General features: G+C 36.3%; 3 protein-coding genes across 5 annotated transcripts; 2 read left to right on the forward strand and 1 right to left on the reverse strand.

The window, feature by feature from the left end:
- The first annotated feature begins 269 nt into the window (after positions 1-269).
- On the forward strand, positions 270-6091 carry LOC133865954 (uncharacterized). Of its 2 annotated transcripts, XM_062302491.1 has the most exons (15): positions 270-634; positions 1959-2121; positions 2236-2347; positions 2453-2596; positions 3456-3560; positions 4056-4139; positions 4245-4360; positions 4501-4602; positions 4693-4806; positions 4923-4979; positions 5094-5160; positions 5242-5295; positions 5430-5504; positions 5611-5646; positions 5773-6091. In XM_062302491.1, exons 2-15 carry the CDS (start codon positions 2102-2104, stop codon positions 5884-5886), a joined length of 1200 nt encoding a protein of 399 aa, XP_062158475.1. In that variant the 5' UTR covers positions 270-634; positions 1959-2101; the 3' UTR covers positions 5887-6091. The 2 variants fall into 2 exon arrangements, with proteins under 2 accessions (XP_062158475.1, XP_062158483.1); XM_062302499.1 differs by lacking the exon at positions 1959-2121.
- Positions 6092-7987: 1896 nt separating this feature from the next.
- On the forward strand, positions 7988-8748 carry LOC133858599 (probable E3 ubiquitin-protein ligase XERICO). The gene has a single exon (XM_062294078.1). The coding sequence runs from the start codon at positions 8120-8122 to the stop codon at positions 8519-8521; it is 402 nt and encodes a 133-aa protein (XP_062150062.1). The 5' UTR covers positions 7988-8119; the 3' UTR covers positions 8522-8748.
- Positions 8749-18991: 10243 nt separating this feature from the next.
- Positions 18992-22032, reverse strand: LOC133865969 (uncharacterized). 2 transcript variants are annotated; one of them, XM_062302509.1, is made up of 2 exons: positions 21512-22032; positions 18992-20543 (listed from the first exon to the last, which is right to left on the reverse strand). In XM_062302509.1, exons 1-2 carry the CDS (start codon positions 21590-21592, stop codon positions 19443-19445), a joined length of 1182 nt encoding a protein of 393 aa, XP_062158493.1. In that variant the 5' UTR covers positions 21593-22032; the 3' UTR covers positions 18992-19442. The 2 variants fall into 2 exon arrangements, with proteins under 2 accessions (XP_062158493.1, XP_062158502.1); XM_062302518.1 differs by having other exon boundaries at positions 18992-20540; positions 21512-22031.
- Positions 22033-23037: the final 1005 nt, after the last annotated feature.

The following is a 23037-nucleotide window of genomic DNA, read 5'->3' on the forward strand; positions in this document are numbered from 1 at the left end:
CATTAAATACAGAATTTTTTTTTTTTGCCCAGTAAATACAGATTTTTTATTTTTTATTTTTAAAAGGTCAGAATTTCATTCGTAATTAACATGATAAGGCAGTCATAATCACACAGGACAAAGCACTAAAGGTTTGATTTATGATTTTCTTTCATCTATTCTATAAGAATAGAGTGGTACTTTTATTTTGGTTAAAAAAAAAAATTATTAGATAAGAAAAACCCAGATTTATTACTAAAAAATAGCTCTATTTATTATCGAAGTCCAAACAGATATGTGTCCTTCCAATCAAATAAATTTCCGAACTAACAAAACACAACAAAGGCCTAAAACCAAGTGCACCAACCACGAAGAATTCTCCAAAACCTTATAATATTTCTGTCTTTCCCTTCCGAGTCTCAGAAGACACAGGGATCTCATTAGCTTTCTCTCTTTTTTATCTTTTGGTTGGTAAATTCCTCGTTTATTTGACACCCTTTTGAGTTTTGACACGGTTCTTTTACATTTCGCCATTAAAAAGCGATCACGAAGTGGGTGATATCAAATTCCGCAGGGAAGTGGTTTTCTCGTGATTCTCGTTTCCAAACGGTTTCCTTAACCGGATCTTGCTCCGGTTATTAGGGTTGTTTTCCAGGTAAGCTTTCATTCGCCTTCAATACATGTCTGTGTGTAATTTACTTTTCCGTTTGGTGGGTCAGTTTTAGTATTAGTTAATATTTATGGGAATTCGATTTCCTTGTTTGAGACCTGGGAAAGAGAAAAAAAACTCCACTCAGCGGGAGCAAATTCTAGTATGACTATTTAGCTTTTATTGAGGTTCGAAGTTTACTCTGCTTTTTTTTTTTTAGTTCTGTTTTTTTTTTTGTTTGTTTTTTCGGCAATCGAAGGGAGGCTGTCATTTGTTGTGTTCTTCAAAATTACTATTGAAATAAATAAAGATTGAATTTTTTTAATTTGGCTAGTTTGGTTCTAAGTGATTTGAGATTTTATTTATCTGTTTTGAATTAAAGTTGTAAAGGGCTGTTGGGCTCAATATCTATTTATTAATTTGCTAAGCCTATCCTAGTCCATGAAACAATTAATGTTATATATATGTTGATGGCAATAGTATGCATGCAATCAAGAAGATTTTTGGAAATAATGATTGGGAGTACTTAATTTATATATATATATATATATATTTCTGAGCTAACTTTATGCTTGGGTTTTTGTTTTTGGTACTTTTTTTTTTCTTCATCTTTCAAAGTAAGCAAGCACAGTTGTTTTTCTTAATCAGAAAACTAGGGAAATTTCTTGATTTAATTAAGATTTGGGTATAAGTCAACAAAGGCACACGGTTGCTTAGTTTGGGGACTCAGTTGAGGGTTTGAATGGCGTGGCTTTGTTTTTGTTCCTAGGTTATTATCTTTTTGTCAAAAAGGCAGCACATGGTTCTTGCTTGGTAGAGCTGCTTGTAGAGGGTAATGAGGAAGAATCACATGGTTGCTTGCTCATGGTTCCTCTTATGGCTACTTATTGGGTTTGAGTGTAGAGTTTGCTATTGTTTGCATCCAAAAGTCGAAGTTTTTTTTTGTGAGTGCTCCAGTACTATGGTCATTTCTTATTGGGGTTTCACAATTCTACCCATTAGTATGCAAGATATATTTTAGAGAGAACTAAGAGTGAGATGATGTTGTTGTTGTTTAAAGAAAGCGTGAGACAGAGAGCTTCTTATATGAGCTTCCAAACTTTGTGATAGAATTACATTTGGTAGCAGCTTTGGGTTGTGACTTGTAGGTACTATTAAAATTTCATTAGGATTTTCATCCTAAAAGTATATATATATATTCTCAATTGCTACATGATTCATATTTAATTGAAATTTCACTGCAGCTGTTATTCTTTACATATCTCATTGAATGTTCATCTGGAAGCAGTGTACTTAAACTTATGGTCCTGTTTATAAAATGTTATACCAGGTATTGGGTCTCTTCCATGAGGGTCTCTGTTGCTTTCATGGAGGATTGGCAACTCAAAACTTGTTAGATAATGCAGATCAGCTCCCAATTTCTACATTCAGCTTATTTTTTGGTGAACATATATTCAGAAGATTTTAAATAAAATGGGAATCCTTTCACGCAGGTCCAGTATTTCTGATGGCATAAATCACTAGAAAGAGATTTTTATAAATTTAATCATGTTATTATATAAGATGACAACTTTCTTTATATAACATTTTAATCTTCTTGGCTGCAGTGCTGTTAGCAGAAAACCAAATGAGACCATGAGGCTTATTGTTACTACTTTTGTTGGAGTAGTTTTTGGGTTCTTCATAGGAGTATCGTTTCCAACCTTGTCATTAACTAAGGTACACGGACTTTGAATGCTCTGTCTTCTTTTCTTTTTGGTTACATGGTTGTGTATATTTTGTATTGATTTTATTTAGCTAGATGTTTTGCTCTTAATTTTTCAGCTGAACCTATCATCCAACCTTCTTCCTTCCATTGATCTCTCATACATCACGGATAAAGAATCAGGCCTTCGAAATGTTTTTTCATCTACGAATAGTAATCCCAGCAGCTCAACTCGAGCTCAAAATTTGAATGATTCATCAAAGGTAAACCTCCTCTTCTACTAGCTTATTTGAAATTTCTAGGTTCACAGGTTTTACATGGCTTACTCTCATATAATATTTTAAAAAGTCAGCGGATACATTTTGGAACTAGATCCTTAAGTGCATTTGAGATTCCAGCACGGTTTTTTTACTTTCTTGGAAACACTATTTTGGTTAGAGCAATCTGAATTTTCTGGGAAGAACTCGAAATACACTTGTTGTGCGTTTTAAAGTGATACCTTTTTAACCCGACTGCCCAGCCGAGTAGGCTATCTTAATTTTATATGAAGCAAATACCCCTATCTTTCGTCTCGGTGGATATCTTCTCACTATTGATTAAAGAGTAGTGCAATAGAAGATATTTCCAGATTTAGGTGGCGGCTAGATGAAGTACGAGATGTTGAAATACGGTAAAAGAGAAAAATGAGGAGAAATTAAATTTAAGTGAAAAGGTTCTCCATAAACATGGTCATACATCCACCATTATGTAAGGGTTGCACCCCCTTGAAATGAGTGCATATACATCACACCTCCTACAGTGGTTGCCAAAGCTCCAAGTGAACCCGCTACTGTGAAAAAATATGCTAGACGTGCTCAATTGGGGGCAACATACAAGAACCCTATGCCTAGATTAAAATGTTGTAATTAAAGTTGGGCCATGCCTGTATATTCCTCTGTTGGCATATTCAGTGGATCATAGAGAACAGCTATCATCGTCTTGAGCATTTTATATCTACCTTTAAATCCTTAATTCTACCATTCAGTGCATGCCTTTTTAAATATGATCATGTTGGAAATGGAAAGAGTGCATGTCTGTACATTTACAATTATTTTTCTGGCTTTGCTTTTGATTGTACTGCAGATTTGGGTTCCTTCAAATCCTAGAGGTGCAGAAAGACTGCCTCCAGGAGTTGTTGAAGCTGAGTCAGACTTCTACCTGCGAAGATTGTGGGGTAAGCCCAGTGAGGTGTGTATTCTTCCACAACTTAGAAGTGTTATGAGGTTACAATGTTTCTAGAGTGCCTGCAAGTTTTTGTTTCTTATGTAAATATGATGCAGCTTAAGAATTCCAGATTGTCATTTAGTTTGAACCCACTAAACGTTAGTGCAGATTGATTATATATACTATATGGTAGTGGTGGGAACATTTTTTTTTTTGGATACTGAAGTCAAGAAGTTGTTTGGCATGCAAGAGAGTGATATCTTGGAATATGGCTATTACAATCCAGCTAGACTTTTCTATGAATGTTATGTATATATTTGCTGTGTGTTTGTGTGTGAATAATTATATATTTATTGGTTTATTAAATATATAGAACTTCGTAAGTGAAGAGAATGGTAACGTCTCAAAATTGATAGATGTTGTACAATGCATTTACTTAATTCCAGTATCAGTCTGCCATTCTATTATCTTTCAGAGAAAACTGAAACCATGGGCGTTTAATCAAGTTGGTATTTGCAGGACTTAACTAGAAAACCACAGTACCTTGTGACCTTCACTGTAGGTTATAATCAGAAAAGCAATATTGACGCAGCAGTGAAAAAGGTCTCTCTCTCTCTCTCTCTCCCCACCCAGTGTGAGTGTGTGTGTGTGTGCTTTTTTTTTTTTTTTTCCCTCTCTTGTGTATGGCTAAATATGTTTTTCTCACAGTTTTCAGAGAACTTTACAATCCTTCTATTTCATTACGATGGCCGAACAACTGAATGGGATGAGTTTGAGTGGTCGAAGAAAGCTATTCATGTGAGCGCTCCTAAGCAGACTAAATGGTAAGTAACTACTGTTAATTGTATGTATTATTTATATGACAAATTATCATTCTGCTTTGGTCAGTGAGCTTGCACCATATTTTATTGGTGGTTTCTTCAAATTATGCTTATTATTTTTACCGTCTGAATTTTTTTGCAAGGTGGTATGCCAAACGATTTCTGCATCCAGACATAGTGGCTCCGTATGACTACATATTTATGTGGGATGAAGACCTGGGAGTTGAACATTTTAATGCAGAAGAGTGAGTATTGGATATGAAATAGCTTGTTTCATAGTGACCATGTTTCAGTCCACTGAACAATTTTTCATGCCCTTTTACATTCAATTTTAGATACATAAAACTAGTGAGGAAACATGGCTTGGAGATTTCGCAGCCCGGTTTGGAACCTAACAGAGGATTAACATGGCAGATGACAAAGAGAAGAGGTGACCGTGAAGTTCACAAGTAAGAATGATATGCCCATATATCAAAAGTCTGTTATTTTAGATCAATTATCAAACACGAAATAATTTTCATAAGAAATAACCCTTATATTCTTTCCCTGAATTAATTTCTACCAGAGAAACAGAGGAGAAACCGGGCTGGTGCACGGATCCACATCTGCCTCCCTGTGCAGCGTAAGAACAGCTTTAGTATTTGTTGTTTTTATATGCTATGCTATGTTCTTAGCCCTGCTCTATTAATGGTGGAACTTAAGAAAATCTTCCTTGTTTGTCCTTTTATTAATGCAGGTTTGTTGAAATCATGGCTCCAGTGTTCTCAAGAGATGCATGGCGCTGCGTGTGGTATATGCTTCAGGTATGGACCAGTATTCTACTTTTTCTCATTCTCTCTTGCCTGTTGCACCCTATTAAAGTAGCATTACTTTGGGAATTGCAGAATGACTTGGTCCATGGGTGGGGTCTTGACTTTGCCCTGAGAAAATGTGTATACGTGAGTGACCTGCCTCTATTCTTTTTGACTTTCCGCTTTCTTCTTTAATAATTAATTCTTGGAGTGATTGCAATGCAATTTTTTTTATTATATTATATAACTTTTTTTTTTTTTTTTTCTTCTCTTGAAAACAGCCTGCACATGAGAAGATTGGAGTTGTAGATTCGCAGTGGATTGTTCATCAAGGCGTTCCCTCTCTTGGGAACCAGGTAAAAGGGGAATCATTGGCAAATGTTTACATTCTCATTTTTTCTAAAGAAATTAAGCATTCTGGAATGAGAAACTAATTTTTTATTTTTTATTTTTTCCTGGCAGGGAGAAACACAAAATGGAAAGGCACCATGGCAAGGGGTATGTGAAGCCCTTTTCTCACTACAATTATGCCTTTTCTTTTGTTTAATAACATCTACTTGATCCACCACTCCAGTGACTGGTGTATGAAACACAGCTGATATGTGTATATTTTACTGATGCCAGGTAAGGGAGAGGTGTAGAAAGGAGTGGACAATGTTCCAAGGTAGGATGGCAAATGCAGAACATGCGTATTTTAAAGCCATGGGAATTGATCCTCCCAGTTCGACAGCTCATTAGGGACACAGCAATAAGAGAAAAGATAACTGTTGGCTACCAGCGCCACCATTTTCGTAGAGTTTTTTTACATATATATATTTATTAGATTCCTTATTATAACCTGTAACACTATTTATTAACATTGTCACTCTTCATATCTTTCGTTAATACAACGTGAAAGCCATATATATATATATATATAGAATTTCAGTGTTGATTGGAGCTAGTTTGGAGGCATTCACTGCGATTTGCAATTACCGTTAACCCAATAATGCAACATGCCTTTGTACCAAAAGAACTAATATTTGGGCTGCCTTTAGATTGTATTGATCGAATTGGGATCCCTTACATTACAATTAGGGTGCTTAGAATTGCATTCGGGCAGTTCAAGGTAAGTGAGCCCTATCGCCTTTCTCTGTGCAATTCGGGCATCTTAATTGTAAGGGATTCTAATTCGAACGGGACAAGGACTGCCCTAGTTTGGGCCATTTCAGAATTTAACAAAAGTTAGGCCTTTCCAGGCAAAATGTTCTGCCTATGAATATATAAGGTTGAGGGTGCCGTGTGCTTGGGGATGGGCTTGTGGAGGAAATCAATCACATGTTTCAGACGAAAAGAGCAAATAGACGATTTCTTGATTCCCTTTTTGGACTGAGGTTCCAAGTTGTTTCCAATTAGTGGTAAGAACAAATGGGCACCTGGTCCTCGTGCCAATTTCCCCCTTCTGTCATACATGTTTTTGCTGCTGTTTCTCATTAATAATTGATTCATCGGGATTCGCATCATTGGAGTTCTCTTACAGTTGTCTGCCATCATATTCGGAAAAGTTGTGCGAGGCTTTCAACGTGGAGTTGTGGACTTCCTGTTCAGACATGTCGGTTTCACAAGAGCTTCTCACAATTTCCTACCATCCCTTACAATCCGGGCATGAAATTGTAGGGATCTTGATCCAAAGTTGATACCATGGTGAAAGTGAAATTTTTTAAATGTGTAAACTATTGTTATTATGAAAATAATTTTTTTAAAAAAATAAAAATAAAAATCCGTGCATAATTATACCTCTTGTGCATAAAATCCTTGGTTAGTATATAGTCACATAGCCATATAGGTCATATAATACACTACGCCACTAAAAATATTGAGTCTTGAAACAGAGACTTCACCTAGATGGCTGGCCTATAAACGTCTTTAAATAAACTTAACAATGACAACAGAAATATAGAACTACAATTCATCATTATCATAAGATCGGTTTATTCGAACTGTTCCATATATATATATATTTTGGAACATCAATATCCATCTTGTGGCTTTGATAATCAAAAGTGGACCATTGATCCCTTCAAGCCTTCAAGGGGCAAGCAGAGTCAGCAGACCATTCTTACGATCTAATAACAGAATCCCCCAAGGGCCAAGCCCAAAGACTCCCAGCCTCATTGGCCTTACGCAACACGCGGCACCGGAAATTGAGAAAGTTCGAACCCCAACTGACAAAACAAACCACCTCATTGGACAGCACAAAGTTCCGCAGACATGTGGCAATAAGAGATTTACCCTTTCAAAAATGTTTCTTTCACATAAGTTGTGCAACTGTTATGCAAGTGTGCAAGAGATAAGAGACATAGAATGAGTCCCACGTAAAACCTATGTGGTGAGACCCACCATGTGGAACTTACCCATGTTTCTTGAATTCTGCACAACACAACTGTTGTGCAGTAATCATGTTTCCTACCCTTTTTGTTCCAGGTAAAAGGTCAGCACAATTTTTTTTTTTTTTTAATTTTTTTTATAAGAAATATTAGATATCTTTTTAGCGTCTCTCTGGTGTCCTTCTAGATAAAATAGATTTAATTTTTTACTTAAAAAATTACATTTCGTAGGTCACATTTTGATTATTAAATTTATGTCATCCAGAAAGACGCTTTAAGGAGTTCTAGCAATTTTTTATTTTATTTTTTATTATCAAATAAGCAATCACTATCTCACACAAAGCCTACACGTGTTGCAACGTGGAAATTAAACACTGACCCCACCATGGTTGGCACCGTAACCAGGGTTAACCCATTGGTGGTTACTGGTTAGGATGAGCTTTTGTATTTATCCGCTAGCCCCAAGTAGGTTTATGTTGGTGTAGTGTTGGGCTTCTTGGTATGTGGATTGTGGAAGCAAATTGTTTGCTTCTTTCTCTTCTCTTACTCTCCTGTAAACTCTCCCACCAAGTTGGCTAAGTTTTTTTTGTGCCACACTGTAGAAGATGGGGCTCTCAAACTTCCCTAGTGCGGCTGAGGGTGTACTTCCCGTGCTGGTAATGAACACAGTTTTCTCAGTGGCTCTTCTGAAGAACGCGGTGAGATCTGTGCTGCAAGTGGTGGGACGTGCCAGCAGGAACCCTCCAAATATAGAAGAATACCCAGATGGATGCCCAGACGGTGCGAGTGAGAGAACAATTTCAATAACCCATGTCAAGTCTTTGTGCCACGACAGTACTGGCAGTGGGTGGTGGGCTACAATGGAGTGTTGTGTGTGTCTCTGTGGGTTCGAAGCTGACGAGGAGGTGAGCGAGTTGTCTTGCAAGCATTTCTTCCACAAAGGTTGCTTAAAGAAGTGGTTTGATAACAAGCATAGCACCTGCCCTCTTTGTCGCTCCATCGACTAGCTAGCTAGCCGGCCGGCCAGAGTGGTTTTAGTGGCCGTACGTGGAGGTTATGATTTTGGAGGAATTAATACTTTGTCCTTAATTTACTCCTTAATCCTTATTCTCTCTAGCTAAGTACGTACCTTCATGTTTTATTTTGGACCATCAAAATTTGAGGAATTTCTGTGACAATCTTACTTTGCTTTATGTGTGGGTTACAATAAAGAATGAAGAGATTGTACCATGCACATCTCTCTCTGTCTCTGAATGTGCTTCCATAAATATATCTTTTTTTTTTTTTTTTTTTTTTTGACATATCCACACAATAGGGAGAGGGAGATTCGAACTAGTGACCTCCGCTTCATGAGGCGTGATCTCCAGCCGATTAAGTTACCCTTGGAGTCCTTCCATATATATATTTATCTTGTGCCAAGTTCAATGTGGGAACATATATAATTTAGGACTTCTTTTGTTTCCTATTTTGTTACTCATCAAATAAATGCTGAGGTCTTTGACTGATATTGCAATATATATATATATATATATATATATATATATATATATATGAAATATGATTCTCTATTATCTAAATATACAACTTTTCACCAACAAGAGTTTATGTGGTAATGTGGTCCCTACTTTATTTTATTTTATTTTATTTTAAAAAAAAAAACTCTAAAGTTAGTGGGGGACCATCTTGCCACATAGACAAGGTGGTGAAAAATTGTATATTTAGGTGGTGGAGACATGATAAGTACTTTGCTATCCCAAGACACAACTTTTGACCATTTTTGCTTACGTGACAACTTTTTTTTTTTGTTTTACCTTTTTTTTTTTTTTTTTTTTTTTTTTTTTTTTTTTTTTTTTTTTAAGTTAGCTAAGGGACTACCTTGTCAAATGGACAAGATGATAGAGTTGTGTCTTGATTAAACTAGCCTTGTCAAAAACTATCTGCCGTAGTGATTAAACTAAACTAAAGAGGAGCAACCGGAAGTATTGTTTGAAATTGCACCCCCGAAAAAGAAGTACGTAGTAGTATTTGAAAGAATTAGCTGACGTTGTTTATATAAGTTACGTTGGATGCATGCATTAAGTTTCATTGACTGATGAGAAATAAGTTGAAATCGGCCATATATTCATTAATTCTTATTGTATAAGTTTAAATTCAATTAAAAATAATTTTAGTAATATAATTATCAAATTAAATTTTTTAGACGTTTTTTGGACTTCATCAACTTATTACTAATTTTGAGGAGAACTTCACGTACATATCAAACAAGATATTTTGAATAAGAAGTTTTGTTCTTTTTTTCTTTTAATTTTTTATTATTATTATTGTTAATATGATAAGTTTTTAAAATAAAATTTAGGAAAAAAAAATAAATTTAATCTCTAAATTTTGGCACAATTTCAATTTAATCTTTGAAATGTGTTTTCAATTTCAACAATTAAGTACTTATTGCTAATATGATAAGTTTTTAAATTAAATTTTAGTCTATAAGTTTTTGCATGATTTCAATTTTATCCTTTTATTTCGTTTTTAATTTCGACGATTAAGCCATGCATTAATTAGCTTTATTCTAATTTTAAATAAGTCATTTCTTATATCATTTTCATCAATTTTTGCTATCTAATTAACCGACAGTCTATCACACGTCAAACACTATATCAATGTGGCTCTGATCCCTAGGATTAAGAGAAAAAGGTCAAAATAGGAAATGGCCTAGCCGTCAAGGAGTAACAATGGGCTGAAAACAATATTGTTTTTGGATACGTGAGAAGGAAATTACATCAAATTAGGATAGGGCAGTCTAAAATCAAATATTAAGAATGCAATTATGTAGAAGCAATATATCAAATAAAGATGCGGGTCTAATAATTCTTGACATGGATGCCAAGATTTCGATTCACCAGTGAAGATGATTAAAGGTGTATAAAGAGTCCAAAGAACTCAAACACCGATTATGTAACAAATATATGAGACACAGAAAAGGTACATAAAATAAAAAGCCCTCAAAAAAATAAAAATAAAGAAAGCATGTAAAATAAAGAAACAACACACTGTCATCCGTTGGAGCGGCGGTCACTCGTTGGTGCATGGAAAGCACACACTGGCAAAGTTGGCCAGAAACTCCATAAGAGGTTACAACAGCTGTGGAAGGCAGAGGTAACCATCACGCCTGGCTTTGCGCTGTCCACGCGTCGGTGCATGCGGGACATGCACCTGTAAGTAAGATCTACTCGCAGGCGTGTGTAGGACACGCTTCGGCGTATGGTGGTCAGATGGAGCAGTGGTTGATGGCAGAGCGAAGTGAAGGGAGCCCAATTCACGGTGGTGTGGTGGTAGAGCTTCTTGAAGAGGACAAATCTGATTTTGAAAAAACAAAATTCAAGAACGTCAAGAAGATGTCAGATTCGAGACCTTCTGCGGTGGAAGAGAGGCCGATGAAACTGTTGAACCTGGATAAATCGCCATAGACGATGGATGGAGCCTTAGAAGAGGCAAGTGGAGCCTCAGAAGAGGCGAAAAAGGGTGGGGGAAAGAGGATGAGGGGAGTAAGGGGGAGGAGGAAGTAGTGGATTTCACTACCTCCTCCTCGATGGCATGGCCAGGGAAGATGAGTTTTTTGTCTTTAGGAGAGGAGAGAGAAGAGAGCGAAAGATTTTGAGTAATGCTAGAGGTACGAATTTTTTTACTAAGAGATATATAGACGCTAAAATGATGTGGAGCTTATTTATTGGAGATTATCAAAACAATTAGTAAAAAGAAATGCTAAAAAATTCATCTCTCAGTAAAAGATTAAGAACCCTAACTAGCATTGCTCAAAATTTTTGATCTTTTATCCTTCCTAAAGTCAAACTTATGGTCTGAGAGTAATCAAGAGTCCATTAGTTGGGTATCAAATATTCTTGATCTGAAATAATGGCTCAGGTAGGTGTTAGCTAGAGTCTGAACTAATTAATAATAAATGTACTTTTGGTCTTAATCTTAAAGAAGATGATTATACTACAGTTGATGAGAATGATTAACAATAAACTTAGTGAATGATTAACAATTAACTTAATTTGTTAATTGAGGAATAGATATTTCCTCGTCAATGTTTGAAGTAAGACGACTCATCCATCGCATAGTGAGAGGTGGGCGAGAGAGACGTGGGTGGCTTTTCTGTTAATTCAATAAATTTTGATGTTCCTGTAGGAAAGAAATTTTTATTGATTCTTCTCATTTTTTTTTTTTTGGAGGAATAGTTATTCCGGCCAGGAGGAATTAACTAACCAAAATATAAGCTCTAAGCCTCTAATTAATCCTGCGTACTAAACGTGCCGTCATCAATATTTGATGTAACCAAGGAGTTTCACGAAGGTAATTAAATTATTCCAAAATCTTAGACCATATGTTTTAGTTATGCATAGTTCTGTCATAGTTCAAATAATTTCTAAAATCATGTATAAAAAATAGATAATATATAGAAAGATTAATTTTGGTCACCTTCCAAGAAAGGCATCACAGCAAATCTATACGGATTTATCATAAACAAAAGGGGACTAATATGCAAGCCTAGCTATATCATCTTTTGTCGATTGATTGGGCTGAAGTTCAAAAAATCTATCCGGGGCGGAAGCAGTTACGCGCGTAACTTGCTTGGGGCTTGCAGGGTTTGAACCATGAAAATTTCAGTGAAAAACAAATTCAAAAATTGTCCGTGTGATATGTTAGGCAATCAATATTATCAACCTGGCATGGCGATCGAAGGGAACAAATTAACTAGTTAATTTACAGCTTTAGAAAAGAGGCCGGCCGATGATGGTTATTGAAGGAATTATGTACGTACATCATATATATCCACCTTCTCAAAGGGTACGGTGAATATTTAATTTACCCTTTTACTTTTAAGGTTAAAAAAGAGAAGAAAAGAGAAAGAACTAGCTAACGGAAATCCGATCATTGATATTATTATTATTATTATTATGTGGTTATCCATTCAGTACATAGTTTATATACATCTGATGTTGTTTTGTTCTGTGACCAACAATTTGATCGAAAAAACCTGTCATAAAAGAAATGTAGAAGGACGAAAACATATATAAATCACAAAGCCTTTATGATAGGAGGTCTTTCACAAGTAGTACAGATATATGAGAAATACTGTCAACAGCAATAGAAGACGCTTTGGTGCATTATTTAGCTAGCTAGATGCTTAGCAACCAAATTGGGCTTATATATATACATAGTGTTTCACTTAGAACGACCTCATGGGCATCAACTTGCGCTGTTCAAACTTTTTATGCTCGAGTTTGATAAATTCACCAGCTTCTTTGTCGACATTTTCGTCATGGACATGATGATGACCAGGTTTGACAAGTTGGGTAGCAAACTCATGATGCTCTTTCACTCGCACCCTTGGGGCCTCAACAACACGCTCCTCATAATCGTTGGTGTTTCCGAACGACATTTTGTGTCACTTTTCAAATGCCTAGCTAGAATGTGAAGGTGGGGGTGCTTTGAGGCTGGCTTATATGGCAATGGTTTCGATGTGGTACAAATATTGTATCTCAGACTGAAATTTATAGGCTAATGCTTTTATTCCATAATGATAAGATTGAATCCAATTATACCTCTTTTAGCCCTCTTTTGTGGACTAGATAAGTACTAGAAAGAAAGATGAAGAGCACTACGGCTTAGCTTGCTCCACCCAACTGGTCATGATATGATTTAGGCATAAAGAATCTATAAAGCTAGGCACATGTGACTTTGTAGCCACACGTATAGATTAATATCCAAAAATATCTGGGGATAATCTCCATAATCACATGACAAAAGGAGGAGGAATGTTCTATTGATGGACCAAACTTGCATTGAGGGAGAAGCTAGCATTCTCATATATATATATATATATATACCATCCGAATCTTTCACACGTACACCAACCTTTTCGTAAAAACAAATATTCCAAATTATCAATTCACGGATATCGGGACCCCTTGAAGATATATGCTAGAGAAGTTTGATTCGTAGTTCCTGCCTGGAACAATTAGGGTTCCAACAGTTTGTACAATTTTAGGTACAAGTGCATTCTTCCAATGTCAGTTAGGTACAAGTGCATAACGTGACACCTCATAAAGTTAGTCCTATATTTGCTAGGTAGATGCCCATATTGAGTGAGTAGATTATAAACATGCTAATGAGTGCTAATTAAGTCACACATTGATTCTTTACTATGTGAGACTAAGCTTTATAAGTAATTGTAGAAATAAGAAGTTCTAATTGTAACTTAATTAATCCTTTAAAAATTACAGTGCATATATATGTGAATAATAACCCTTTTCTCTGAGTCGAGTAGATTTAACATTTTCAATGGAATCATTGAGATAGGTAGTAAATTTAGGAAATGTCCCTCAAAATAGTAGAAGAAACATAAGTATGATGAGTATTCTATTTTTCATGTTGACTTGAACACAACTTATATGGGTTTAAGTGGTCGAAAGCAGAGATCCCCCATGCTTGTGAGCGATACATAATATGAAATGGCATCTCAATTCTAAAACTATAGAGCTGGCCGGCAAATAAAATTGGCAAGATCTGCAGCTGTTTACGCCACACATGAGATGACAGATAGGAGAAGATCGAGGAAAAGTGAAAGTTAATATGCTATACAAAATATTGCTTCAAAATTGATGGGATCGTGACAATCGCTTTGGGTTTGAATTAAATTAGATATATGGAGAACGATTACCACTACTATAGTCATGCTTTTTGTCATAATTCTCTGTAGGGAATCTATCAGCATGTTTCCAGTTTGCAAATATGTAAACATTTCATAATTCTCATCCTCCAACTAGCTGGGTACGTTGTTGTCAAATTTCAACAGTACTCATTTTCAGATTTCACTGAGTTTCCCAAACTTTACGAATACGATCGATCAAAGTCCAAATTGTAGGTCAAGCCGGCCAAAAGACCGAAAAGTATTCAAGACAACCAAGTTTTCAGGATTATATCCGACCCCACATAACCCTCCAAGAAATTTGATTTTTAGCGACGACCAAAAGTTTGTGCAACCATGTATCGTCGCAGTTGCTTTGTAAAAAAAGGTTATCAACAACTTTAATGTCGTTGTAGCTGAAAGTTTGGTCGACGCTAATGATCAAATTTCTTGTAATTAACTTAGTAAAAAAGACAAAGTACTACTTGTTTATGCCTTAGGCCCAGCAAATGCCATTAATTTATTCAGGTTCATGGGCATACATATCTACTATCTTAATATATCACACTTCACACACTAGGCCACATAACAGAAGCAAATTAAAGTAAAAAACACCAAGCGCACGCACGCTTATCTTCTTAGTTGTCAATAATATCCCCGCCACCCACTGATCGGATTTCCCGTAGCCGTTGTGCTTCAGGTTGACGTACTCATCATAGCTGCGACAGGGGCTGCCATTGTCACCCCAACTTCTAAGCTCGTGATATCTCCTTTCCTGGACTCTCACTGGAACACGCGCCTCATGGAAAGTTTCATATTCAGCATTCTCCTCCATCTCATTCGAGAAGTACTGGGAAGAATTGACGCCAATGATCAAAGGCAACTTCTTGCCACCAGAGACACGGTTGTTGTAGTACTGGGCAGTACTTGTCTCAAGCCAGCCGCTCTGGTGCTCGTCTTGGCCATGCCAGCCATTCTGAGGCAGACCATGCTTTCTACTAAGCTTGTAATGGGGCTTCAAGAGCTGAGAATCGATAATGCATGGAGCAGGCATAATTACTTCCATGCCTGAAAATTGGTTGTTATACTGATTTTTGGAGTGCCAAGCCTTAGCCTCCACAGCATAGCTCTGCTGTTGAACTTGAACCTCCTGGTGCACCGCATAGCTCTGCTGTTGGAAACCAAGGAGTCTGCTCATATTGATCGCTGTGGTATCTCCTCAAATTGGCCACTACTAATCGATCTGTGAGATTTCTATGTTTGTGCTTAATTGCTTATACGTTTCTTTGTGACTCCAGGAGTCTATTATAGGCTTCAACTCCCAATGGATAAAGCCACAATTTAATTCTGAAGCAGCTATAATAAGCCACGTCACCCAAATTTATATGGACATAAATTTTATTTTATTATATTATATTGGATTAACCGGATTTGATGTTGGGTACGTATTAATTTTCATTAAGATGTATAGTTTTTCTTAACTGGGTGGTTGTTTAATTTGCTGTTTGTTTTGTGCCATAATTGAATTAAATATTTTCAAAAGAAAGTATAACATATTTATCTGTATGCAGCTAGATAAGAATGCATCTCGTATCCGAATCTTTGCCATGTTTGAATGGCATATATTTGACAGAAATCTTTTACAATTGGCTATTGAATGCCATGTGCTCTTCTGGAAACTTTATTCCCAACTCAAAAGGATACCCCATTTCTAGAGGTGCTATGGTTGAGGCCAAAAAAAAAAGAAGAAGAAGAAGAAGAAGAAGAAGTTAAAGACTGGGACAAGATTCACATTAATACTGAGGTTCTCTTATTTTTCTTTGTCAAGTGAAAAATAAAAAATAAAAAATAAAAAAAAATGATCAATGATTCTTACTTTGCCGGCCCATTAATTAGCTAACTGAATTTGAATCAAGTATTAAAATTAGTGATAATCCAGACCGAAACATTCATTCAAATAACTTATAAGTACATTATCTTTACTAGTGGATATTTACATGTTATTTCCATTTAACACTCTTAAAAGCATATTTTTAAATAGCCGGATTGGCGATGAGACTCGTGCATAATAAAGAAAAAATAGTCACCAAAAGAGCTGATTCTCGAGAAATTTAAAGAGTCTCTGATGCTTAAGTCAGTAAAGTGTATGATAGAAAGATCGAACACAGGATGTGTGCATCTGTTTATGAGAGAGGCTTGTTAGTTCAATATAGTAACATTGGTGTCAACGGTGTGTCATTTTCCTTATTGGTTGCATTGCTAGCTAGCTGTTGGTAAATGATGGGTTTTCATGTGGAGAAGATTCTGAGAGTTGTTGAGAGAGTTTTCTTGTAAGGGCAATTGTGTGATTGGATGTTGAACGATAAATAACTCTTTACCTTGGACCACATGACGGGCTAGCAACCCTCTCATTATTTTCCATCGAGTGGGCTTGAGGTAGTTTATAATATCGGCTCCAAACACAATTTTAGGCAAACACTTCCTTTATTCTTCTCAAATGATGAGAAGCAAGCTTTTACATTTTCATTACATGTCAAAATGAACTTTATAGGAGAAATTACACTTTATTCTCTTAAATTATCACTCAATTTGTAATCTCTTTCCAAAACTTTCAATTTTTGCAATGCTAGAACATCTCCTGGTGTTCTCCTGCAATGGCATAAATGTAATTAAAAATTACATCTATGTCTTTTTGAATGGCATATATGTAATTTTTCAATCAAAAAAAATTACATCTATGCCATTCCAGGAGGACACCAGGAGAACACAAGAAGATGTTCTAGCATTCCTCATAAAGTATATGAACTAGGAGGTTCACGAGATTCACCATAATGATACAATCCATCTTGTAAAACAGGCAGACAAGCTTTATATTTAGTATTGGTGTACATGCAGATGCGATTATTTGTAATATTTATATTCTTATTCGTAAAATGCGAATATTACTTCTAAATATACATACCCGTATCGTGTTTTTACTAACCGCATAGACACTGTTATTATCCGCTATTCGTATATTATGTAATGGGCCTTTTGAATCTCTATTATGGCATATTTTAAATGATTTTAAAAATAATTTAGGCTATTTTTAGTGTTTTGGGCTTATTTTAATTTTTTAAAGCCCAATATTTTGAAAATATATTAGTTTCACATTATTTTTGCATTTTAGCCCAAGTGTGACACGATAATGCAACGACACAGCCAATCAAATCAATGTAAACATACCTTGTACATAATCGAAAACGACGTCATTTTGGTATTAAGTACCAAAACAATGTCGTTTTTGTGAATTTATTAAATATAATATATAAAAAGTATACGGATATAGTTATTGATCGCATCTGCATAACCTAAAATCACTATCTGCATCCACATATGTAGATAGTTGTTTTTGTTAACGGCATCCACATGTGTGGATATCGGATAGTTGCGGATGCGGACAGTTAATATGCACCCGCGTGTACACCCCTAATATTGAGCATCAAACAATATGGTTGAATGTTTTGAATACAAAAAGAAGGCAACGGTGGTAGACCCTTCACCCCACAAAAATAAATAGAAGTAAGAAGACATCGTCGTTTGGCGGGCTATGGGTAATTTTTTCCCTCTCACCCTTGATCTAGGCCATTCATTTTGAATGAATGGCCTTAATTGACTCACTCCAGTTACTCTAGCTGTAATATATATATATATATATATATATATATATATATATATATATATATATATATATATATATATATATATGAAAGTAGGCTAACCTAAGGAATTGTCACACCATCTTCAATAGCTCAAAGTGTTGCTCCAAGCCTTTAAGAGTGGTACAACCGCCTCGTGAGGGTTCAAGTGTGGTAACTATCCCTTGGGGTGGCCAACCACCCCCTTTAGTTGAGGGTGATGATCGGTCATTCCCTTGGAGGGTGGTCGGCCGCCCATTCCAAAGGTGAATGAGTGGTCGATCACCTCTTTGAAGTCAGTGAAGGCGAGAGGGTGATGAGACAAATTCTTTTAAAGGCACTCCATCTATTAACTATTTATTTATTTATTTATTATTATTGACTTTTAAGGTAGATCAACCCTTAACAAATATAGTTGCACATGAATTTTTTCTTCTTTATTTTTTTCAAAAAAGCTCTCTATCCCTAATAAAACCTAGCGCTCCTATCCGATCTGCGTGAACAAAGGCAGCAAGTAGAGAAATGAAATGCTTTAAACGCATATATATCACATGTTAACCACAAAGCAAGCAGTTCAATATCAGAAAATAACAAAAAAGTAGTAGAAACTCACTCCAATTAGTGGTAAACCATATCTGCGCTGACCTTGATCATCTGGAATGGAACAATCCTAATGCTAAAACATGACTAATTACCAACGTTGAAAGTTGCCTAAGATTTCTGCAATTTATGATCCAAGAAAAGCAACATGTACGCTTTTGAGAGAGACCTTGAAAGTAATCTACTTTTTTTGCTTTCAACAGCATATAATGATAAACAATTTTGGTCTGCTAAACCAATTATTTGATGATGGGAAGATAACCAATGAATGCAGCGGGCAAAATTTGCAATATCAACTTGACAAAAATTAGTTCTAATAGTTTCTTCAGTGGAAGGGAAAGAATAGGATAAAAGACACAAAACTCAACAGATTGCAGTCTACTGATCAATGCTATACACACAGCAGTGGACCATATTTACAAACGTCCTTGCTATCACAAATGACAAGGAAAACTAAACTCCCAATAAAGTGAGCATTATTATGATCAATAAAAGATTCAAAAACAGGAAGATAGGCCAAATCAAATAGTTAAAAGAACACTATGAATAAGTTTGTCTCATAAACAAAACTCCCAACAAAGGGGGAAAAGTACAGGCCCTCAAACTATTTATTGAGTATATCTGGGGAATCGTCCCATATCAATGCCAAGTAAACAGAAGCACCCTGTGAAAACATAGCTGTTCCCATCACAGCTCGATCACTAAGTGAATGAGTATGTTCCGCCATAAATGAAACCCAACTCCAGAAGGAAAAAAAAAATATATACAGAATGTCTCCCCAAGAATCCAGGAACTAGTCCAGTCTCCCAAACATATCCCCCAAAGAATAATATAGTTCAGCCGGACAAATGGTATCAGCAATGCCAGTTAAGATTGTTCAATTAGAACCCCCATGACGAGTCATGGAAACTGCTAGTCCAACTAACCTTTACAAGAACAGACATCATAACTTACTGAAGAAAATCAGTCACTTTCTCTTCTGCAATTCCCAGGCAACAGAAATCTATACTTGTCTGCATTCTCCAAAAGATATGATGGAAGATGAACAGCTGAGAAGGAGTGAGGAACAGGTCCCATTTTCCCTATGATATCTTTGAATGTGTACTCCTCTGGAAGCATATCAAATAGATCAGCCCCCTCGCAGATTACTCTCTGAACTCTTCCAGGGTTCAAATAGTGAGAGAACCTAACCCTATCATAATGGCTGTATGCTTTCATCTTAAATATAAACTCACTGATTCGGCGGAAGCAAAAGCTACAATGCCACCCAGCATCAGCCAAGAGTTCATCTGTCTGACGATAATGTGCATACCTTGTCTTGTCGGTTTCATACCTGTGGACTGAAGCTCTCCAGCTGCTATCATCCACATGGAACTCAAAAGAATATAGATAATTCTTCAGCTGAAGATGAAGGACTGGAGGTATGTCATCACACCACCTCAAGAGATTGATCGTGTGTCTGCTAGGGATCTCATCAACATCAGACATTATCAACAAATCATCATCTTCAATACCTGCTCTTTTGAGAAGCAGGTCCAATGCTACACGCTGATATGCCTCCTCAATAAATGGGTTTTCTCCTTTCTTAAATCTCCCCCCAATAGTCCCATAAGTCAATCGGGGCTCAACAAATTTGAAATCCTTTCGATGACTAGCAAAGAACAAGGGCTTCGGCAATCCGGTGAATGTTGAATTTGACTCAAGGATAACAAATTGTGTCACGTAGGGATACAATTCTTTCCATCGTATTTCAAGGATTTCCTTCTCATTACTGTACAACACTGCATCAAAAACACGCCTTGGGAACTCACGCATTTTCCAACCATGAAGTTTGCACTGGTTCTCCATCGACACATTCTCATGATAATAGTGTGGCCGTACATGAAAAGGTTTGGGTGGCGATTCCCATAGCGGCCGCAGGAAGTATGAGATCTTCTGCCCATGTAAATATATGAAAAAGATGCATGTCGGAACAAATGCGAAAAGAAAGATTAAGGTTTTCACATCCAAGCCACGCAGAACACAGCGGAGCCTCGACATGCTCAACACTCGACTTGATTCCTGCTAGATCAAATAAAAGCATATTTCAAAAACTTAACATGAATAAGAACAAACAACGAAGCAACAAAAACTTTCACCAATCCAAAGATTAAACTCAAAATGATCAAACACGTAAATATACCAAAAATATGCATCTCTACTTGCAATAAACATAATAGCTTCACTAGACTGAACGAAATTTTTTTTAAAAAAAAAGAAAGAAAAAAAAGTATACAATTCTTTCACTAACATTATTTGGTTCTCACAATGAAAGATACAAAGAGAAGAAAATGGCTCTTTCTCCAGTTACATATTTAACTCCTTTACTTTTTTCTCAGTTTGCATGAGACAGGGTAAATACAAAAATGACCAAAACAACTCCAAATTTGAAGGAAACAAGTGACAATGCCTAAAATTAAAATACCAACATTCTAATTTCACCTAGAATTTGAGCAAAACCTAATTCCATAGCCCCCCAAAAAATAAAAAGGAAATACAAAATCCACCCATTTGTTCAACTTTTTACTCAGGAAACAGAGTCAGGACTTCACATATGATTTCAATAGCACAACAATGGTTATACAAAATCTGCAGCAAAAACAACAATTACAGAAACAACGAAACACTAATCATCAACTCCACGCCTAAAATGTCGACAGGCATAACAGAGAACTTCGACAAAGTAGAACCCACAAATTCATATTAAACCTCCATTGGGTTGCTGAGAAAACTGATTAACATCAAATATAACATTACAAAAAATTAACTCCTTAATTTGTCACTCAAGAAACAAATCGAACTTGAATGGCTCAAAAACAATTGCATGCACTCTAAATACCCTATAGGGTCCCGCATACCACATAATCTTCCAGATCCAAATTTTCGATTTTCTTCAGCAACCAAACATATACCCAGAACCATAGAAAAAAAAAAAAAAAAAATGAAACAAACAAACAGAAACCTTGGCGGAAAGAAAAGATCAAAAATCATACCTGGCCACAAACATTGCCGCAAATATCATCGGATTTCTTGTTACAGTAGTGGCCTCCTGTCTCGCCCATCATCCACCACATGTTTGCTTTCTCTCTCTAATCTAACAACAACCTGCCCTTGCAATTCTCCTCAGCGAGTAATAAAAGGGGATCCAAAAAAATCAGATTGACCAAAATGCCCGCCCAGCACCGTACGATGCGTACAAAGCCGGTGGCAAAAACGGAAACCTCCCAGATATTCAGCCCACTGATCTCTTCCCGTTACTCTAAAAACGGACGCTCGTCGCCGCTTTCTTCGATTCGATTTTCGCAGATCAAAAAAATATGCCCAAGAAATATCCAAAAATAACAAATAGGAAAGAAATGTGTCGGGCCAATAGATGAAGGAAACAAAGGAAAGGCTAATAATAAGGAATTGAGGGAAATAAAGGCTGTGGTGTGGCCTCTCTGGACACTGGACAGGTAATGGGTGGCAGTTGTAAAGAAAAATGGAGCCGTTTGCGTTGTGTTCTTAAATCTAATTTTATTTATTTTTTCATTTATATAGGCCTGTAGTCCTTTTACTCGTTCAAATGTTTCGCATTCTTGGAAACGGCTTTACGAAAATGACCATGCTTTGCGTATATTTATGAGTTGGGAAGAAGGGTATGTCCGTCATTTCAAGAGAATGCGTCCGGGTCTTGGCTGGACCCTAGTCCCCACGCGGTTATGGACTGGCTCGGGACAACTGCTATATCGTGTTTTATTATTATTATTATTCCAGCTACTCTCTAGGAATAATCTTACTTCTTCTTAAAAGAAAAAAGAAGCTTTTTTTTTTTCTCGGGCTTTTCATATTTTTGGAAGGGAGTCTTCGGCCGCACTTATTTGAGACACGTGGCAACCATGTGCGAGGTTTTCAATGTTGTCCAGGCCGTATACTCCGCGGCCCAAGCGTTGGCTTCGTCTGCACTGGAACAGAGACCGACACGTGGAGGGAATAAACCTAGGGGGCTTGTTTGGCCAGGAAGAAAAATTTTTCAATCCACCTTTTTACTGCATTTTTAAAATTTGTATTTCTATTGACTGAATTTTAAAATCATAATTTTTTTTTTTTTTTTTCCGAATATGTGTTTTAAAACCGCTAAACTAAGCTGTCATTTAAAATATTTACTCTAGCCTTCAAAAAAAAAAAAAAAAAAAAAATGGAATTAGATATATCATCTTAATTAATGGTTGGTTCTACTAGATAGATATTATTTGGAGTCGAAAATGGGTTGTCAGGGAATGTGGGTCCTACCACGAGGCTGTCTTGTGATTTGGTTGCCTCCCGTTGACAAGGTGGCAACCCAGCAGGATTTATCCAATCACACAAGTGCGGCACATGGCTTAATCATTGCAAATCCATCGTGTTACTAAATTTTATTTCGATTAAACACTTATTTATTTCGTATTACTTAAAAACTTATGTGCGATGCGCCTCCATGCATTCAACAAGTTTTTTTTAAAAAAAATAATCATATATATATATATATATATATATATAT

This window comes from Alnus glutinosa, chromosome 1 (genome assembly GCF_958979055.1).
Source record: "Alnus glutinosa chromosome 1, dhAlnGlut1.1, whole genome shotgun sequence".
Classification (NCBI taxonomy): Eukaryota; Viridiplantae; Streptophyta; class Magnoliopsida; order Fagales; family Betulaceae; genus Alnus; species Alnus glutinosa.